The sequence below is a fragment of the Pan paniscus genome, chromosome 3 (assembly GCF_029289425.2).
Source record: "Pan paniscus chromosome 3, NHGRI_mPanPan1-v2.0_pri, whole genome shotgun sequence".
Taxonomy (NCBI): domain Eukaryota; kingdom Metazoa; phylum Chordata; class Mammalia; order Primates; family Hominidae; genus Pan; species Pan paniscus.
The window spans coordinates 727,451-748,071 of NC_073252.2; the positions used below are offsets into that span (position 1 = coordinate 727,451).

The following is a 20,621-nucleotide window of genomic DNA, read 5'->3' on the forward strand; positions in this document are numbered from 1 at the left end:
CACTTCTGGTCATACTACCAAAGGAAATTAAATTAACACCTTGAAGAAATATCTTCAGCCCCATGTTCATTGTAGTATTTTTACAATAGCCAAAATATACAGTGTATATATACACAGTAGAATATTATTCAGCCATAAGAGAAAAGAAAATCTAGTCTTTTACAACATGGATAGACTTGGAGGACATGATGCTAAATGAAATTAGCCAAACACAGACAGACAAAGAAACTGCTTCTTTTTACATAGACGGGTAAATCTAAAAATGTAAACTCATAAAAGCAGAAAGTAGAATGGCGATTGTTAGTGCCTAAGGGAGGGAATATGAGACGTTCAAAGAGTATAAATTTTTAGTTATAAGTTGAGTAAGTTGAATAAGGAGAAACCTAAGGAGAAACCTAATGCTAATGTACATTAGCATTAGATTAGCAAAACAGTATTCCATTTATAATTAATAATACTGTAATGTATGCTTACAATTTGCTAGGACACTAGGCCTTAAGTGTTCTTATTACCAAAAAAATCATGATCTATATGAGGTAATAGATATGTTGATCAACTTGATTATATTTTATTTTACAATAAAATATATGCATATATTACAAAATATATGCATATCAAATCATTACATTGTACACATTAAATATAGTTAAACAATTTTTATTTAACAGAAAAATCCATGTCACACAAACACAAATGAAGAGTAAGTCCTCACTTAATGTTCAAAACAGGTTCTTGAAAACTGCAACTTTATATGAAGCAATGTTGCTATATACCAAACATAACTCGTTTGTATCAATTAAACTTTGCTAAAATTATTATTTTTTGTTTTTTGGTTTTTTTGAGACGGAGTTTTGCTCTTGTCGCCCAGACAGGAGTTCAATGGCGCAATCTCGGCTCACTGCAACCTCTGCCTCCCAGGTTCAAGTGATTCTCCGCCTAAGCCTCCCAAGTAGCTGGATTACAGGCACCTGCCACCATGCCCAGCTAGTTTTTTGTATTTTTAGTAGAGACAGGGTTTTTGCCATGTTGGCAAGGCTGGTCTCAAACTCCTGACCTCCTGATCTGCCCACCTCAGCCTCCCAAAGTGCTGGGATTACAGGCGTGAGCCACTGCACCCAGCCCTAAAATTCATTTTCCTAAATGATATGTTGCTTCACTTACAGTTTCTGAGAATCTATCAACAATGTTAAGAATTTACTATACACATATATAACTTACATAGCTGTGTGTGTGAGACACACATTTTTATATAGATATATCTCAAAAGACATTCTACAAAAATAGAAAATAAAACTCAGAGGGAGTATTAGGAATTATGCATTAAAGTTATCCTCACCTAGGGAGACCAGGTTTCTGTAGTTCTCCAACATCACATCTCTATACAAATTCTGCTGGGCAGGGTCCAGGCATTTCCACTCTTCTGGAGAGAATTCTATGGCCACATCCCTGAATGTTAAGGGTTCCTGAAAATACATATGTATCAAGTGACAGAGGTCTTAATTTGACTACAGGTGAAATGTGTTAAGAGAACCAGTTCTGACATGTGACTGACTGGGATTATCTGATAAAACAACTTTCAACACAGTAATGTTCTCTAAAGTATTCTATAGCTCTGCAGAAAAAGGAAGGCATTCCAACAGTTTCTGTTCCTGCAATACAAATAATGGGCTACACTGACCTGCCCCTACCAAAACCAAGCAGAGTAGGCCCTGTGACCTCCTGGAAAACAGGTTGAACTCACTTCTCATGAAAATATCTGGAAGTCCTCACGCTTGACCTTGGCCTTGCTATAATATGCGAGGAACTTAATTTAAAAAACAGAAATGTTTCCACCCAGAACAATAGACAGGATGTGAGGGGAGGGCACAGGTGATGATTTCACTTCAAATTGTCCGTGTGATCCTACGGGAAGACTGGGCTGAGAGTCACTTAGCTAAGCACTGCCTCTCAAGCTTCAATGCGCATATCAATTATTTGATGTTAAAGGCCTCACTGTACCAAAATTTTGCAGGTTTGAAAAGAGTCCATGAGTTAGCGTCTTTTATCAAGTCTCCTGTTAACGGTGATGCTCCTCCACCTGGACCCATTATAGTACTACTCGGCTAGAGAAAGCAGACACAGCACACAGAGTCCCTTACCCCAACACAAACGCTTTTCATCCCAAGACAAGACCACCAATCATCATCCTGATGCCACTCGGGAGCAGCCACGCGGAGGAGGCGCACAGGGCAAGGGGACTGGTGGGAAAGCTGGGGCGGGCTGGTGATTCGCTTCACTTCCTCACACACCTCACAAAAGTCTTTTTTTTCAAGACCCGCTGGCAGCCCCCAAGCCACGAGCCACAGCCGGCGCTGCCCCATTAATGAGTCCCCGTTTGCTCACATGAACTCTATGTTTTGATGGGGCCTCGATCTCATTCCGTAAAGTAGGGACAGGACCCCTGGACCACAGCTCCTCCCACGCGGTGCCTGCGCACGCCGCACCTGGCGTCTTCCCGATGAGCTTCTCCTCACCCCACAGCCCGGGGAAGGTGCGGGGCTGCGGCGCAGAGCTGCACAAGGAGGGCTGCAGGCTGGGCCAGAGCAGCCTTGCGGGGACCCCGACAGGAGCGCGGGTCCCTCACCGGAGGGGACTGAGGACCGAGGGCTAAGCAGCGGCAGCGGGGACTCCGTTCGCAGACTCAGTCCCGCCGCCGCCATTTGCCGCCGGTTCTGATGAGGCCTCCCCAGCCTTGGGACGCCCTGCCCCGCACACTCACCATTTCTCAGCTTCAAGGGTGTCGCGAAGTCTTAGCTACGAATCATCCAATACCCGCAGGTTACAGAGCGATGGAGGCTGAGGCTCTGGCAAAATCACCGAGGCCTCCCTGAGGTGTGGAAGCAGGGAAGTGAGGCCCTAACCGAGCTCAGGCTGAAGCAACAGGCCAAGGCCGCCGAAGATTCCCGGATGCCGCCCCCTCCTCTCAGACTGCGCGCCTGACTGGGCAGTTCTCAGTCAAGCGCTCTGATTGGATATGGGTCCAGGCTTCACGCCCTTAGGCTTTGAATGACAGAAATTGTGACCATACAGTGCACTGAATGAGGCAAGAGTGACAGACTAATACCTCCAGGCACTTTCAGGCGGCGCTTAATCTCTGTGCTAGGCTTGGCTCTGCACAGGGTTCATTTTAACCTTCTGGTGTGTAACGTTACGTCAATTTATAAATTGTGCACGCGCGCGCGCACACACACACAGACACACTTGTTCACAAATGGAAACAATATAGTGACAATTATTTTAATATTTTACATTTCATAACCTTTCTGGCCTGTGGTGTTTTGAGTAGGACACCTGAGATTTGAAGAGGAAAGCAAACCTCTAAAAAACAAAATGTTAGCAGGCTGAGCACGGTTGCTCACGCCAGTAATCCCAAAGCTTTGGGAGCCCGAGGTGGGGGGATCACGGGGTGAGGAGTTCAAGACCAGCCTGGCCAAGATGGTGAAACCCCGTCTCTACTAAAAAATATAAAAATTAGCCAGGCATGGTGGTGGGCGCCTGTAATCCCAGCTACTCATGAAGCTGAGGCAGGAGAATCGCTTGAACCTGGGGGGTGGAGGTTGCAGTAAGCTGAGATCGCGCCACTGCACTCCAGCCTGGGCGACAGAGTGAGACTCCGTCTCAAAAAATAAACAAATAAATGAATAAAATGTTGGCCGGGCGCAGTGGCTCACGCCTGTAATCCCAGCACTTTGGGAGGCCGGGGCGGGTGGATCACGAGGTCCGGAGATCGAGACCATCCTGGCTAACACGGTGAAACCCCGTCTCTATTCAAAATACAAAAATTAGCCGGGCGTGGTAGGGGGCGCCTGTACTCCCAGCTACTCGGGAGGCTGAGGCAGGAGAATGGCGTGAACCCAGGAGACGGAGCTTCTTGTTAGTTGAGATGACGCCACTGCTCTCCAGGCTGGGTGACAGAGCCAGACTCCGTCTCAAAAAAAAAAAAAACTAGCTTTATCTAATATGAATTTTTTTAGCCTAATTATTTAGTTATTTTACTTTTGACTGCCTTAGTTCATCAGCAATTGTTAGTAATATTTTGGCCTTTATATTACAAGTCATAATACTCTTTGCAGACTTACTAATTTTTTTTTTACTGTAAACCATCACCCTCTACAGGGAAGTGTTTGCTATGCCCCTCCTAGATTTAAACCTCAAAGTCATAATCTGAGTATTGATCTCTCTCTCTAATACTCATTGTGTTCACAGTATCTCTTAATCAGCAAGCATCTCACTTTGGTCCTAATCTACTTTCTGTGGAACTATGCAACCTAATGCTCTATGGTCATTACTCATACTTCTGGCTAAAATCACCTTCATATGCACTAATTGTCAACAACCTTTTTTTAGCACTCTATAGGCAGCTCCACAACTACTAAAGTCTACCAATTCTTCTTATGCCTCAACCTGTTAGCTATGCATAAATTCCTCTTCATTCAGGGTAGGAATGTCCTACTTGGTCATAGTACAAGAATGGCCAACCTCTTTATAGTCCCAATATAGCTTCAGCTACCATCGAGACCTCACTATACCAAAGCTTCCCCCTACTAACGTGCTATTTCTAACACAAGCTAAAGCAGCCTTTAAAGATTTTCTTAAGCCCACCCCCACCATTTTAAGCCCCTTGTTCTCCCGTTGCCCTTATTGACCTGACTCCTCTGTACATCTATGCTACCATAAATTCCAGAATCCATGTGGGTGTATTTGACTGAGCACAATGCAACACAAACAGCACCATTATTGATACTTCTCAAACTTTTTTTTACTTTCATGAAATATTCCCAATACCAAATGAGATTCTCTGGGCCCTTTAAATATTTTAACTCCTGGACCATTCATCCAAAATGATACCACTGAATTCTGCTTCAGTCACCCTTCTTGCAGTCAATCCAACTCATGGTATTGACCAAGCCAGTATGGATTATGCAATAAGTTTCAAGTCTTTAATTTCTTCCAGAAAACCCTTCTCCTTGATACTACTAGACACATGGTCTTCTAAGAAAATAGGACCCATTGTCCTACTCAAACTAATCACCCATGTCTGGCTCCCCTGATAGCAGCAACTATATTGGCAGAATATCATATATTGGGTAGCCAGCAAGGACACTGGTCAATGTTTGGATCTGAACTTACCTCCTGCATTCATTCTTGTTTTTCAACTGCAGAACTTTACTTCCTCTGGGAAATGCAGGCTTATCTCTGCCTCCCTGCAAACTGGACCAGAACAAACATTCTGGCTTACCTCACCCCTTAAGTTTCCATTGTCCCAGGTGATGCTTCTCTGCTATTACCCTTATTTACCACACCATTTAACAATATTTAACACTTATTTACCCATACCAGATCAACTGAGCAGTTGATCTAATTTCTTTCCGCAATGAGCTTGGCACCACAAGTGCCACCACAAAAATAGCTGGCATTATTATTGCCTCCTCAGCTTACCACAACCTGTCTCAGGAACTGACTCACAAAATAGAACCCACTGCTCCAACTCTAAGTTACAGCAGCAATTTGATTCTCTCATGGTTGTAGTTCTCCAAAATTGTAGAAGTCTTGACACACTGGCTGCAGCTCACAAAGGAATTTGCCTTATTTTAGGAGAAAAATGCTGTTTCTGGGTTAACAGCTTAGGGAAAGTCCAGAATTAAGTTAGAGATCTTATACACTAAGCCATCCTAAACACGCCACTGAGAGCTAGTTCTCCCAGGGTATCACCTGGTTCCAATTCTCATGGCATCTCATTTTCTTGGGATCTCTGGCCTTTTTCTTGTTTGTTTTTCCTCCCTCCTTTTTGGGCCTTGTTCACTAAATCTACTAACCAGGTTTGTTTTCTCTGACCTCAGACTACAAGTGGTCCTGCAACAGGAATATTGATCTATTTTCCTCCCTTCTGGACAACCATCTTCCTCCACATTTCCTCTGACACTGCAAGTCAAACCTTCTGGGAAAACATGGAAAGTATCTTTCCCTGACAAAGAGCAAGAGGATGAGACACTGGTGAGTTCCTTTTTTTTTTTTTTTTTTTTTCCCGGAGACAGAGTCTCGTCTCACTCTGTATGAGCTCACTGCAAGCTCCGCCTCCTGGGTTCATGCCATTCTCCTGCCTCAGCCTCCCAAGTAGCTGGGACTACAGGCGTCAGCCAACACGCCCAGCTAATTTTTTTGTATTTTTAGTAGAGACGGGGTCTCACCGTGTTAGCCAGGATGGTCTTGATCCCCGGACCTCGTGATCCGCCTGCCTCGGCCTCCCAAAGTGCTGGGATTACAGGCATGAGCCACCGTGCCCGGTGCATTAATGAGTTCTTTATCTCATATCACCAGGAAGTAGTTACAGAAGACCCACAGTGCCCCTAGACTCGAAGATTTTTAGTCTCAAACTATTGAGGAGGGAATGTTAGAGTAGGCCGATAGTTAGAAATGAGCAGAAAAAAGAGCCCCTGGGGAAAGAAAATTTCATGCTCCAAAGACCAACCAAAACATGCATGCTAAATTTGAGCAGAGAGGAGGGGAAATACCTATAAAGAAAGAACACCCTGATACACCCCTAAGAGATATGCGGGCACAATAAATATGGATTTGACCGCTATATGACCTTCCTGGGGTGATAGTAATAAGCAATGCTGCCATTAGATAGGACTGTTATAGATCACAGGAACCCATGCATGTATGTCAGCTGACAATAAGGAAGCATCTCACAGACCTGGGCAGAAACTAAGTGGGGACAAAGGCAAAGATTTACCACAGAAGCAGGAACCTAGACAAAGACAAAGGCAGACACTTAAGACCGATGTGGAAATTTTTTTTTAAATGCAAGATAATAAAAACTGCAACACGGAACTCTCAGGGCAGTTTTCAATTGGACCAGCCGACTCCTCTTGTAGTGTACTTTATTTTCCTTTAATAAACTCTCTGCTTGTTTCATTAAATTGCCTCTTGGCTGAATTATTTCTCTCAAGAAGACAAAAATTAAGGACCTTGCACTTCTTGGTAACGTGTTCCTCCTCCCTCAGCTCTTGACAAACACCATTCTACTTTCTGTTTTTATGAGTAGACTACTAAAAATATTTCACATAAATGAAAGTATATACTCGCTGTTACTTTTTTTTGCATATTTCTCTTTACATGTTGTAAAGATTTACCCCTTTTCTATAGAGATGCACTCTCCCTGTGTTGTCCAGGTTGATCTTGAACTGTTTGCCTCAAGAGATTCTCTCTCCTCTCTCATTTTTTTAACTTTCCCAGTTATGTGGATTACAGGCATGAGTCATCACACCTAGCCCTCAAGGTTTATCTTTATAATAGCATGTGACATAATTTCCTTTTATAAAATAAAATTATTTTCCATTGCATGTACATTCCATTTTAAAAATCCATTTATATGTCAAGGGTTATATAAGTAGCTTCCAACTTTTGATTTTGGAATAATACTGTTTATGAACATGGGTGTGCAAATGTCATTTCCAGTTCCTGCTACGCATACATAAATAGATACATAATGTTTTGTACATTGTGCAAAGGAAAGGTCTAATTTTTTTTTTTTTTTTTTTGAGATGGGAGTCTCACTTTGTCGCCCAGGCTGGAGTGCAGTGGCACGATCTCAGCTCGCTGCAACCTCTGCCTCCCGGGTTCAAGCGATTCTCCTGCCTCAGCCTCCCGAGTAGCTGGGATTACAGGCACCCACCACCATGCCAGGCTAATTTTTTTGTATTTTTAGTAGAGACAGGGTTTCACCATGTTGGCCAGGCTGGTCCCAAACTCCTAAGGTGATCTGCCCACCTCAGCCTCTCAAAGTGCTGGGATTACAGGTGTGAACCACCGCGCCCGGCCCAAGTTAATTTTTAAAAATTTCAATATTGAGTTTTTAAATACCTTTTGTTGGAGAGTCAGCCCTTTCCCCATTGCTTGGTCACGATAACAGCCATGCAACTCCAAGATGAAGCTGCTGCTTCTTCCATTTCTGTAGCACACAGTCACGAATGTGTTTAGATCTCCCCCTGGCAACCCTGGTTAGAGTGTGGGGATGGTGGAAACCATTGGATCTTCTGACTTCCTTGCCCGGGAAGCAGCCAGCCCTGCCTGCCCTACCACCCATGACATCATGCACGTGGTGGTCCTGTCACCCCGCCCTCAGCCAGCCACTGCCTCTGGCTCCCCTAGAACACCTCCTCCTTATTCTCATGGTTGGGCGCATGGATCCTCAGAGGCACAGAAACAGCACAGATCCCTATATCCTGCACAGGTGAAATAAGAAGGTATGGAGGCTGGAAGCAAAGCTATGTGCCTCCTGGAGAACAGGACGTTCAGGCACAGATTACAACAGTGACAGATGCAAGGGCCCTGATGAGAGGGGTGATGGCCTGAGGGCTCCTTTGTTGGCATGCACCAGTGTGCCAGAGGCTGGGGCCTACACCGGAGCCTGCAGTTGCCCTCCAAAACTCCAGAAGCAGTGCTCCTGCTGTCCCACCCCATGTGCCACCAATGCTCCATGTGGCCTTGTGGTCTGTGAAGCCAGAGGATTGTGCCAGTGTCTTCCTGAGAGTGGAGGTGCTTGCTCTCTGAGGCACCTTTTTCAAACAGTTCTGATTTAAAATATCTGCTCTCCATGTGTGCACATATCCATTTGAAAATCTACGGGGATTCTTTTTCAGTAGTAGATCTAGGTTGTATACAGGATTGTTTGGGTGAATGCTTTTCTCATTCTTGTTTGGTAATTTCGTGTGTTTTTTTATGGTAGGTTTCTTGGTGTCAGTGTGTTGTGTGTTTGGTTTCACCTGGGTATGGTGATTTTGGATGTCAGTGATTCAGGATGTCAATTTGGAACTCTGTAGAAACACTTTAAGTCAATGTGGGGCTCAATTAAAATAGGAATATGCCATATTCATCACCAATCACATTATGCATGTATTTGTCTTCCTCTAAAAACATAACCCCAACTTTCTGCATGGCTTATCTTGTCTATTTCTGTTCTTGGCTTGTGCTGAAGGTTGTTTTACCCTGTTGAGTCAAGTAGTCATAAAAAGAATATTAATTTCACTATGTGCTTTTGGATGACTCTAAGTGATTTTGTGGGAGCAAAACACTTTTGTAATTTGAATTTAGGAACACTTTCTTATGCTGAATCTTAAGTACTTATTTCACAAATTTTTAACTGTCAGAAAAACTCAAAACATTGGCCATCTTTTATTTTTTAATGTGTACAGTTTAGTAGTGCTAAGTATATTTACATTGCAACAAACCTCTAGAACTTTCACATCTTACAAAGCTGAGACTAAATACCCCTGAAGCATTAACTGCCCCTTTTACTCTCTCTCCAGCTTATGAAATACATCATTCTACTTCCTGTTTCTGTAAGTTTGACTACTTGAGATAGCTCGTATAAATGGAATTATATGAGCTTTGTCACTTTGTTTCTGGCATGTTTCACTGAATGTCCTAAAGTTTTATACTTTCTGTAGCATGTGCATAATTTGCTTTTGGAAGGTAGAGCCGTATTCCACTGCGTGCATATGCCACATCTTCTTTATCCATTTATCTATCAAGAAACTTTTAAGTAGCTTTCACCTTTTGTGGGCGGGGGGAGGGAAATGCTGTTATACACATGTGTGTGCAGATGTCCCTTCCAGCTCCTGCTTTGCATACATAGATACCCAGAAATGGAATTGCTGGATTGTATGACAATTTCATTTTTCTGATAGCATCTTACTTTTCCACACAGGCTGGAGTGCAGTGGTGTGATAATGGTCACTGCAGCCTTGACATCCTGGGCTCAAACAATCCTCCCAACTCAGCCATCCAAGTAACTGGGACTACAGACACAGGCCACCGCACCTGGCTGATTTTTGTATTTTTTGTAGAGATGGGGTCTCACTATGTTGCTCAGGCTGGACTCAAACTCCTGAGCTCAAGTAATTATCCTATCTCAACCTTCCAAAGTGTTGGAATTACAGGCCAGAGCCACCACACCCAGAGGCATTTTATTTTTAATATTTTGAGAAATCTCCATCCCAATTTTCTTGGGGGCTGCATTATTCTCTTCCACCAACAGTGCATGGGGGTTCCAAATGCTCTGTATCCTTGACAACACTGACTCCCTTTTTGTGTTGAATAGTGGCCATCCTAATGGGTAAGAGGTAAGAGCTCACTGGGATTGTGCTTTCCATTTCTCTCAAAAAGTAATTTTATTTTTTTCAAATGTCTCTTGGCCATTTGCATAGCTTCCTTTGGGAAATGTCTTTGAAGACCTTGGTCCATTTATTAAAAATCAAGTTATTCACTTCTGGCTGTTGTGTTTCAGAAGACACATCTTTGTTCTTTTCTTTCTTTTTTTTTTTTTTTTTTTTGACAGTCTCCCTCTGTCGCCAAGGCTGGAGTCCAGTGGCATGATCTCAGCTCATTGCAACCTCCACATAAGGAAGAAATTGCAAGTGATCTATTTGACAGGAGTTAACATCCATTCCATTATCTTTTTAAGTGTTTCACTGTCAAGTCAGGAAGGCAGTAAAAATGCCCTTCAGCAGTTGAACACAGCGTCCACCTTTGGCTCAGTCTCACAGACAAACACCCAGAATCTGTGCTTCTCAGCTGTGGTGCCTGTGCAAATGCTGGAACTCAAAAGAATATTTGGTAGTAGACACGCATATGCTGCCTAATAAAATTATGTAAGTTTAATATAAACGGAACTTAAAACGTCATATAAAATGTTACTTAATTTGATCAGAAAACTGAGTTAGATTTTATAAAGGCATTAAATATAATTTTAATAGGAAACTATGAAATTTATGTGCACTTGGTGTATAAATGACCGAATTTTGGGCGAGTCAGTAAAGGTCACATATGACTGTGAGACATTGTTGATGAAATGCTCCCACAGGTCGCATATTGCACATGCATTTTGATTTGTTATTTTATCTGAGGTCGATTTTCCTTTTTTGAAATGGAGTTTTGGTCTTGCTGCCCTGGCTGGAGTGCAATGGCGCCATCCCGGCTCACTGCAACCTCCATCTTCCAGGTTCAAACGATTCTCCTGCCTCAACCTCCTGAGCCGCTAGGATTACAGGCATGTGCCACCACACCTGGCTAATTTTTTGTATTTTTAGTAGAGAGGAGGTTTCTCCATGTTGGTCAGGCTGGCCTCAAACTCCCGACCTCAGGGGATCCGCCCACCTCGGCCTCCCAAAGTGCTGGGATTACCAGCATGAGACACCGCGCCCGGCCCAATTTTTCTTAATTTTATTCATCAAGTTGTTTTTGTTTTTTTTGAGAGGGAGTCTCACTCTGTCACCCAGGTTGAAGTGAAGTGGCGTGATCTCGGCTCACTGCAACCTCTGCCTCCCAGGTTCATATGATTCTCCTGCCTCAGCCTCCTGAGTGGCTGGGACTACAAGCGCCCGCCACCATGCCCAGCTAATTTTTGTATTTTTAGTAGAGATGGGGTTTCACCATGTTGGCCAGGCTGGTCTCGATCTCTTGACCTCGGGATCTACCCGCCTCAGCCTCCCAAAGTGCTGGGATTACAGGTGTGAGCCACCGCGCTTGGCCTTATTCATCAAGTTTTATACACTTTAGACAAAGAGAGCTTGTAGTTACCATGTGCTCTATGGATCTGTACTTTGTTAGAAATACACATTTTCAGGCAAAAACCCAGATATATTGTATCAAAATCTGTATTTCAAATATTTCCAGGTGATTCACATGCACATTAATAATTGTTAACTGGTAGTAATTCTGTAACTGAAAGGGAAACGCTTATACGGATGTACTGATTTGTCAGACAGGTACAGTAATGACTGTATGTTTCGATGCATATACATCTTATCTTACAGAAAATGAAAATAATAAAGTGGGGATGGGGAAGGAGTTGAAGTAGAAATTAAACAGAAATGAGACATAATTAGCAGATGTTCAGGCGGAGCATCAGCCTATTATACTATTTTGGTTACTGTGTATAAGTTAAAAATATTCTCTAATAAAACACTTGTATAAAAAGACAAACAATCTATAACATTGCCTCTTGGCTGGGCACGGTGGCTCGCGCCTGTAATCCCAGCACTTTGGGAGGCTGAGGCAGGTGGATCACCTGAGGTCAGTTCATGACCAGCCTAGCCAATATGGTGAAACCCCGTCTCTACTAAAAATACAAAAAAAATTTAGCTGGGCATGGTGGCGAGTGCTTGTAATCCCAGCTACTTGGGAGGCTGAGGCAGGAGAATCCCTTGAACCCAGGAGGCAGAGGTTGCAGTGAGCCGAGATCGCGCCACTGCACTCCAGCCTGGGTGACAGGGCAAGTCTCCATCTCAAAAAAAAAAAAGAAAAAAAAATTAGCTCTTAAGATTGTGGTTACATTTGGGGAGGAGGAAAAAAGAAGAGGAAGTAGTTTGTGGGCAAAAACGGGTAGTTCTAGTCTATAGCTACACAAATGTATTAGCTTTGTTATAATTTATTGAGCATTACATTAATCCTTTACTGTGGATGTATTTCTGTATGCATGTTATACATCAATAAAAATCGAAATATTACATATTTAATCCTAACATAGTATTTCAGAATAATAGCAATGTTCATTTGTTTGTTTGTTTGAAATGGAGTCTTGCTCTGTCGCCAGGCTGGAGTGCAGTGGCACGATCTCGGCTCACTGCAACCTCAGCCTCCTGGATTCAAGCGATTCTCCTGCCTCAGCCTCCCGAGTAGCTGGGACTCCAGGGATGTACCAGCACACTCAGCTGATTTTTGTATTTTTAGTAGAGACGGGGTTTCACCATGTTGGTCAGTGTTATGGGAAGTCAGGGGCCCCAAACGGAGGGACCAGCTGAAGCCATGGCAGAAAAACATGGATTGTGAAGATTTTATGGACATTTATTAGTTCCCTAAATTAATACTTTTGTAATTTCTTATGCCTGTCTTTACTGCAGTCTCTAAACATAAATTGTAAAGATTTCATGGACACTTATCACTACCCCAATCAATACCCTTGTGACTTCCTATGCCTGTCTTTACTTTAATCTCTTAATCCTGTCAGCTGAGGAGGATGTATATCGCCTCAGGACCCTGTAATAATTGCATTAACTGCACAAATTGTACAGCATGTGTGTTTGAGCAATATGAAATGTGGGCACCTTGAAAAAAGAACAGGATAACAGCAGTTGTTCAGGGAATAAGAGAGATAACCTTAAACTCTGACCACCGGTGAGCCGGGCGGAACACAACCATGTTTCTCTTCTTTCAAAAGCAAATGGGAGAAATATCGCTGAATTCTTTATCTCAGCAAGGAACGTCCCTGAGAAGGAGAATACATGCCTGGAGGTATAGGCTTATAAACAGCCCCCCCAGGCATGGCCGTCTCTTATGGTCGAGGCTGCAGAGATGAAATAGACTCCAGTCTCCCATAGCACTCCCAGGCTTATTAGGAAGAGGAAATTCCCACCTAATAAATTTTGGTCAGACCGGTTGATCTCAAAACCCTGTCTCCTGATAAGATGTTATCAATGACAGTGGTGCCCGAAACTTCTTTAGCAATTTTAATTTCACCCTGGCCCTGTGGTCCTGTGGTCCTGTGATCTCGCCCTGCCTCCACTTGCCTTGTGATATTCTATTACCCTGTTAAGTACTTGAGGTCTGTCACCCACACCTATTCGCACACTCCCTCCCCTTTTGAAAATCTCGAATAAAAACTTGCTGGGTTTTGCGGCTTGTGGGGCATCACGGAACCTACTGACATGTGATGTCTCCCCCGGACACCCAGCTTTAAAATTTCTCTCTTTTGTACTCTGTCCCTTTATTTCTCAAGCCGGCCGACACTTAGGGAAAACAGAAAAGAACCTATGTGAATATCAGGGCAGATTCCCCAATAGGTCAGGATGGTCACGATCTCTTGACCTTGTGATCTGCCTGCCTCGGCCTCCCAAATGGCTGGGATTACAGGTGTGAGCTACCACGCCCAGCGAGTATTGTTTTGCTTGAAAGGGAGCATTTACACTCAGGCATCATGAGATGGATATTAATATTCCAAGGTATTTATTCTTGCCCTGCCCCTTGGGAGTCCCCCTTAGTCTTTCATTTTTTACCTCAGTTGAGTAAATATCATGGTTTCAGTTTTGGGGAATGCAATTTCTTACAGCAAAGTCCTTCCTCCACAATAATATTCACCACGGTCAGGCCACCTAGCACAGTGGGCTTAGTATGTGTGGAACTGGTTTGAATCAGGAGCAAAACAAGCAGTAGAGGTGAGTAGAGAACACAGGCGGGACTGAAAGGCCGCAACCCAACAGCAAACACTTTTCACATTAATTTGAGAAATATTATTTTCAACTGGTCCTCCGAAAGATGTTGGTTTACAGCAGACATTTGGGAGCATGGTTGCATATTGTAATCACCTGGAGAGCCTAAAATCGCCGTTGCCTGGGTCTCACTCTAAAGATTCTGGCTTAACTGGCACACGCCTGTAATCCCAGCACTTTGGGAGGCCGAGGCGGGCGGATCATGAGGTCAAGAGTTCAAGACCATCCTGGCCAACATGGGTGAAACCCCGTCTCTACTAAAAATACAAAAACTATCCAGGCGTGCTGGCGCGTGCCTATAGTCCCAGCTACTTGGGAGGCTGAGGCAGGAGAATTGCTTGAACCGAGGAGGTAGAGGTTGCAGTGAGCTGAGATTGTGCCACTGCACTCCAGCCTGGCGACAGAGCGAGACTCCATCTAAAAAATAAATAAATAAATAAATAAATAAATAAATAGATTCTGGCTTAATTATTCTGTTGCAACTTAGATTTGGGAACTTTAAATACCACCACCCACATGCACAGCAGGCTATTCTGATATGCATCCAAGGGTAAGAAGCATTGATTCAGGGTGAGAAATGCATTGGTTGAGTGTGATTTCTTTTTTTTTCTTTTCTTTTTTTTTTGAGACGGAGTCTCGCTCTGTTGCCCAGGCTGCATGCAGTGGCGCAATCTTGGCTCATTGCAACTTCTGCCTCCTGGGTTCACGTGATTCTCCTGCCTCCGCCTCCCGAGTAGCTGGGACTACAGGCGTCCGCCACCATGTCTGGCTAATTTTTTGTATTTTTAGTAGAGACAGGGTTTCACCATGTTAGCCAGCATGGTCTTGATCTCCTGACCTCGTGATTCGCCCGCCTCAGCCTACCAAAGTGCTGGGATTACAGGCATGAGCCACCGCGCCCGGCCTTAGTTGTGTGTGATTTCTACGTGTGCTCTAGGCACTTGCCCTATAGTTGCTCCTAAATGTGGGGTCTTAGAAAACATCTTGGCTCTTCAAAGCATACTCTGCTGGTTGGCTAAATTGCACTGGGAAAAAAAAGCAGCAGCCCTATTGCTATGTCATTTGTCTACAGAGCAAAAGTTGATTCAGGAACAGTAATTTGACTTTGTCTATATTAAAAATCATAAATAGTCAACAAATACAAAAAATACAAAGAGTGTGCAGATATGATCAGTGCATTATAGGTGTTTTCAAATTTCTCCTATGATAAATTAAAAATGTAATGTTGGACATTAATTTCCTAAACCCAATGCTCAGCAATTTTCTCAAATTGTTTCGCTTTTCCCAAGAGACTTCAGAACCATTCCCTGGAGTGAATTATTTCCAATGGTGAAGAGTAATGGATGGATGGGATGAGATTCTCAAAAAAATCTTGCTCCTATTTCAGAAGTGTCACTCCAGCCCCTTGAAGGTCCAGGAAACCTGGCTGAGTAGTGTGGTCTATGGAGGTGCATGGGCTTCAGAATCAGGCCAACATTGATCCTGAGTCCCAGCCAGCTGCTTAGTAGCTGTGGGATAGTTATACAAGACACATCTGCAAGAAAAGTCATGATAAAATTGATTGCAAAAACAGCAATTTGAAAAATTTCTTATTGTATTCATGTCCTTGGAAATGGCTTTTATAGTCGTTCCTATCAAGAGACAGATTCTGTTTCCCAAACTTGAATCTCTTATTTGCACTGGCATAGTGTGCCAGTTTGGGGCCCAGGTTTAAAGTTCCTAAATGCTTCTGTTATCTTTTTCAGAATTCTTCCATCTCTATGACAACAAGCCCATTTTAACTTTCTGGAGAATGAAGTAGCATGCTGAGGAAAGCCAAAGTGCGCCAGTTTACAGACAGCTCACTCACAGAAGCAGAGCCACCTAATTCACCAGCATCTGACCACTCACACCTGAAGGAGCCAAACTGAGCCCAGAAGAATGGCCCAGCTAAGCCCAGCCTAAATTTCTAACCAGCTCCATCCTGAGCTAGTATGTTTTGGGATTGTTTGTTATGCAGTTATAGCTTAGTAATATATACACCCATTAAAGACAGGATTCCAGGATTCCAGGACAGATTGATTACAAATAACCTGCAAATGCTTGGCACCCTGTAAGTATTGATTTTCTTTTTTCCTTTATTTAAAGTTAGATTTGTTTTAAGATGGTATTGACTTATACAGAAGTGAGGCAGGAGAATAGGGTCTGGAGGCAGGGAACTTAAGGCCAATTCGTGCTGACTTCCTACAAGAAAAAACACCAAGATCTGGGAGCAGGGAACCTAAAGCCAGTTAACGTGAACTTCCTACATCTAAACCAAAAGGAAAAACCTCATCTACACCCGAGTAGCAAAGGATCGAAGGCGACTGTCGCTACAACCCTCCCCCTTGTACCAGTTCTCTGATAGAAAAGGACAGTGCCTTGGAGTGGCCGTGGGCCAAGCACAGGCCATGCCTTCATCTGCATGGGGTACCAATTCGCCTCAACCTTTGATTAGCCAAGGACAAAATCCTTCATTCAGATAAGGGGTAGCTGATAGGAACCTCAAAAGGAGTACTTAAAACCCAGAAAACATTATAACCGTGTCCTTGGGCAGCTTGCTGGGGCCCACACCCACCCTGTGGAGTGCTTTCTCACTTTAATAAATTCTTGCATTTGCTGCTTCCTTCCCGTTTTTCATTCCTTTGTGCTTTTTGTTCAATTATTTGTTCAAAATATCAAGGACCTGGACAACTCACACTCACGGCCTTCCTTCTGGGAACAGAAGTGCAGGTAGAAGTGGATGCATGTGATTGGTGCTTAAACTCACGCAGTGCCCCACGCCACAGGAGAAAACCACACAGTTACAGCCTGACAGGTCCAAAGATAAAAAGCAAAACAAGGAGTTTGCCTTTAATCTATTCCCTCCACATCCAAACTCTGGAGGGCAAGGCTGTGAAGAGACCTGAAGACATGGTGGTCTCTCTTCCTGTGGACCCATCATTCCTTGTTTACTGTCTGATATTTAAAAGGAAGAGGAAACCGGGTGCAGTAGCTCACACCTGTGATCCCAGCACTTTGGGAGGCCGAGGCAGGCGGATCACAAGGTGAAGAGATTGAGACCACCCTGGCCAACACTGTGAAACCGCATCTCTACTAAAAATACAAAAATTAGCTGGGTGTGGTGGTACACACCCGTAATCCCAGCTACTCAGGAGGCTGAGGCAGGAGAATCACTTGAACCCAGTAGGTGGATGTTGCAGTGAGCCGAGATCACGCCACTGCATTCCAGCCTGGCAACAGAGCGATACTCCATCTCAAAAAAAAAATAAAATAAATAAAATAAAATAAAATAAAAGGAAGAGGAACCCCTGAGAGAGGAGGCAGTCAGAGGCTGGTTAGGAAGATAGGGAGGGAGGGTCTCAGGAGAGGAAAAACACCCAAGGGACCACACCTGCACTACCCCAGTAGCTAGCGGGAAGAAATGTGATTAAGAACTTCCTCTTATGCCAAGATGTTGATCAGAAGGGACTGTGGAAACTTAGGCCTAGGTGTAATAAATGAACCTAAATGTCATTAACTTGACCCAGCTCCTTATAATGTTACTGACCTATGTATTTTGGTTTTAGCTTCACCCTTTCCACCCGCCGTGGGTTTCCCTTGGGCACTCATAGGTAATAACCAAGATGGAGTCACTGTGGTCAACCCCAGGCATGCTCAGATCCAACACCCTTAGGGGAGAAATTGACCCCTCCCATTTGGGCAGAACCCACAGAAGACTTCCTTGTTCTTGCCACATAAAAGACCCAGAACTCAGCCCCACTTCTGGCAACCCGCTTTCATGTCCCCTCTTACTGCTGAGAGGTTTCCTTTTGCTTAATAAATCCTACTCTGCTTTACTCACTCTCTGGTGTCTGTATGTCTTATTCTTCCTGGTCATGGGAAGAGAGCCCAGACCTGGCTGAACTGAGACCACCACACCGGCACCAAACAGCGACTGGGAGACCATGGTCTTCACGTGGACACTCTCAGCTTGCAGCCCCTGCTCTCTCTAGGGGCACTGTCCCACCCACCCTTGAGCCTGAGGAGAAAAGTTGGTAGAGAGGCTGTTCCCTCACTTCCAGCAGAAAAGACGTGTTCAGGCCCTCACTTTCTTGAGGTCAGAGCCCTCATGGCTGCACTCAATGTGGCAGCCACCTGACATGTGTAGCTATGGGGAGGAATGTAGCTGGTTTGAAGTAAAATGTGCTGCAAATGTAAAATAGTGAGTTTAGAAGAATCAGATCAGAAATATACCTTATTTCTAATTATATATTGATCACGTATTAAAACAATAATATTTTGGGTTTTTAAATTTAATTGTATTTATTTATTGAGACAGAGTCTTGCTCTGTCGCCAGGTTGGAGTGCAGCAGTGTGACCTCGGCTCACTGCAACCTCTGCCTCCAGGATTCAAGCAATTCTCCTGCCTCAGCCTCCCAAGTGGCTGGAACTACAGGCACATGCCACCATGCCTGGCTAATTTTTTGTATTTTAGTAGAGATGAGGTTTCACCATGTTGGCCAGGATGGTTTAGATCCCCTGACCTCGTGATCCACCCACCTCGACCTCCCAAAGTGCTGAGATTACAAGAGTGAGACACCGTGCCCGGCCAACATTTTGGATACAATAGGTTAAAATTATCACAAACAGCCGGGTGCGGTGGCTCACGCCTGTAATCCCAGCACTTTGGGAGGTGCTGGGATTACATAACCTTTCTGGCCTGTGGTGTTTTGAGTAGGACACCTGAGATTTGAAGAGGAAAGCAAACCTCTAAAAAATAAAATGTTAGCTATTTGTTATGAAATGTAAAACATTAAAATAATTGTCATTATATTGTTTCCATTTGTGAACAAGTGTGTGTGTGTGCACGCGTGCATGCGTGCACAGTTTATAAGTGGATGTAACCTTACACAGCAGAAGGTTAAAAATGAACCCTGTGCAGGCTGGGCGTGGTGGCTCATGCCTGTAATCCCAGCTACTTGGGAGGCTGAGGCAGGAGAATCTCTTGAAGCCGGGAGGTGGAGGTTGCCGTGAGCCAAGATGGCGCCGCTGCACTCTAGCCTGGCGGGCAGTGCGAGACTACATCTCAAAAAAAAAAAAGAACAGGAAGGAATGTTTGTTACATCCACCCACCACAGCTCTTCCTCCTCCTCAGTATGGCACTGTGCCGTTAGGAGTAAACTGCCAACTCCTGTCTTCTTCCTTAAAAGAGAAGAAAAATACTGACACGTGCATCCTTACTTCTGGCTTTTGGGGGCTTTACAAAAACTGATTTTGGGGCTGGGCATGGTGGCTCACACATGTAACCCCAGCACTTTGGGAGGCCAAGGCAGGTAGATCACGAGGTCAGAAGTTCGAGACCAGCCTGGCCAACATAGTTAAAGCCCGTGTCTACAAAAAATTAGACGAGTGTGGTGGCAGGTGCCTGTAATCCTAGCTACTCAGGAGGCTGAGGCAGGAGAATGGCTTGAATCCAGGAGGCGGAGGTTGCAGTGAGCCAAGATCGTGCCATTGCACTCCAGCCTGGGCAACAGAGTGAGACTCCATCTCAAAACAAAACAAAACAAAAACTGATTTTTGCCTCCAGTAACAAACAGTGCTGAAACAAATGGTGATACACTTTGGAAGGACAGCTTGGCTCTGCTAAGACCAAATGTAAATGTTTCAAGACCAGACTGAAATGTTAAATACAGGCAACAGGTAGAGCAAGTAATTAGAGACTCTTAAGAGGAAACATGAACAAACCCTTTTCACTAAAAAATAAACACAAAATTCCAGACAAGACACATCCTTCCAACATGTATGAGAGGTTCCCATAATCTCTATCAAAGACAATTGGCTTCAGACTACGTCATGACAAAGGAACATTGTGTTTAAGATTTAGCAGGACTTGGTGTCCTTTTTAGACCCAGGAGTGAAAGCCATGTAACTTAATGTCACAAGTACTTTAAAAGCACATACAGAAAGATAAACAGATGTAATAACCTTAATTAAAAAAAAAACTTAGGCCAGATGCAGTGGCTCATGCCTGTAATCCCAGCACTTTGGGAGGCCAAGGCAGGCAGATCACGAGGTCAGGAGATCGAGATCATCCTGCCTAACACGGTGAAACCCCATCTCTACTAAAAAAAAAATACAAAAAATTAGTTGGGCGTGGCCGGCGGGTGCCTGTAGTCCCAGCTACTCGGGAGGCTGAGGCAGGAGAATGGTGTGAACCAAGGAGGCAGAGCTTGCAGTGAGCCGAGATCACGCCACTGCACTCCAGTCTGGGTGACAGAGGGAGATTCCGTCTCAAAAAAAAAAAAAACAAAC

General features: G+C 44.0%; 1 protein-coding gene across 7 annotated transcripts in view; it reads right to left on the minus strand.

Annotated features, from left to right (window-relative positions):
* The window catches only part of ZNF721 (zinc finger protein 721), an 84,675-nt gene that overhangs the window by 57,380 nt on the left and 6,674 nt on the right, over positions 1-20,621 (minus strand). For 2 of the 7 annotated variants that reach the window (XM_034958090.4, XM_063603614.1), the window contains exon 2: positions 1,337-1,463. The exons of 1 other annotated variant lie outside the window; for it this stretch is intronic. In XM_034958090.4, the coding sequence (XP_034813981.3) occupies positions 1,337-1,370 (34 nt within the window). In that variant the 5' untranslated portion in view covers positions 1,371-1,463. Of the gene's footprint in view, positions 1-1,336; positions 1,465-2,758; positions 10,638-15,728; positions 15,844-20,621 lie in introns of those variants that run through there. 4 more of the 7 variants (XM_063603613.1, XM_008963735.4, XM_034958091.3 and 1 more) reach the window with 4 other exon arrangements.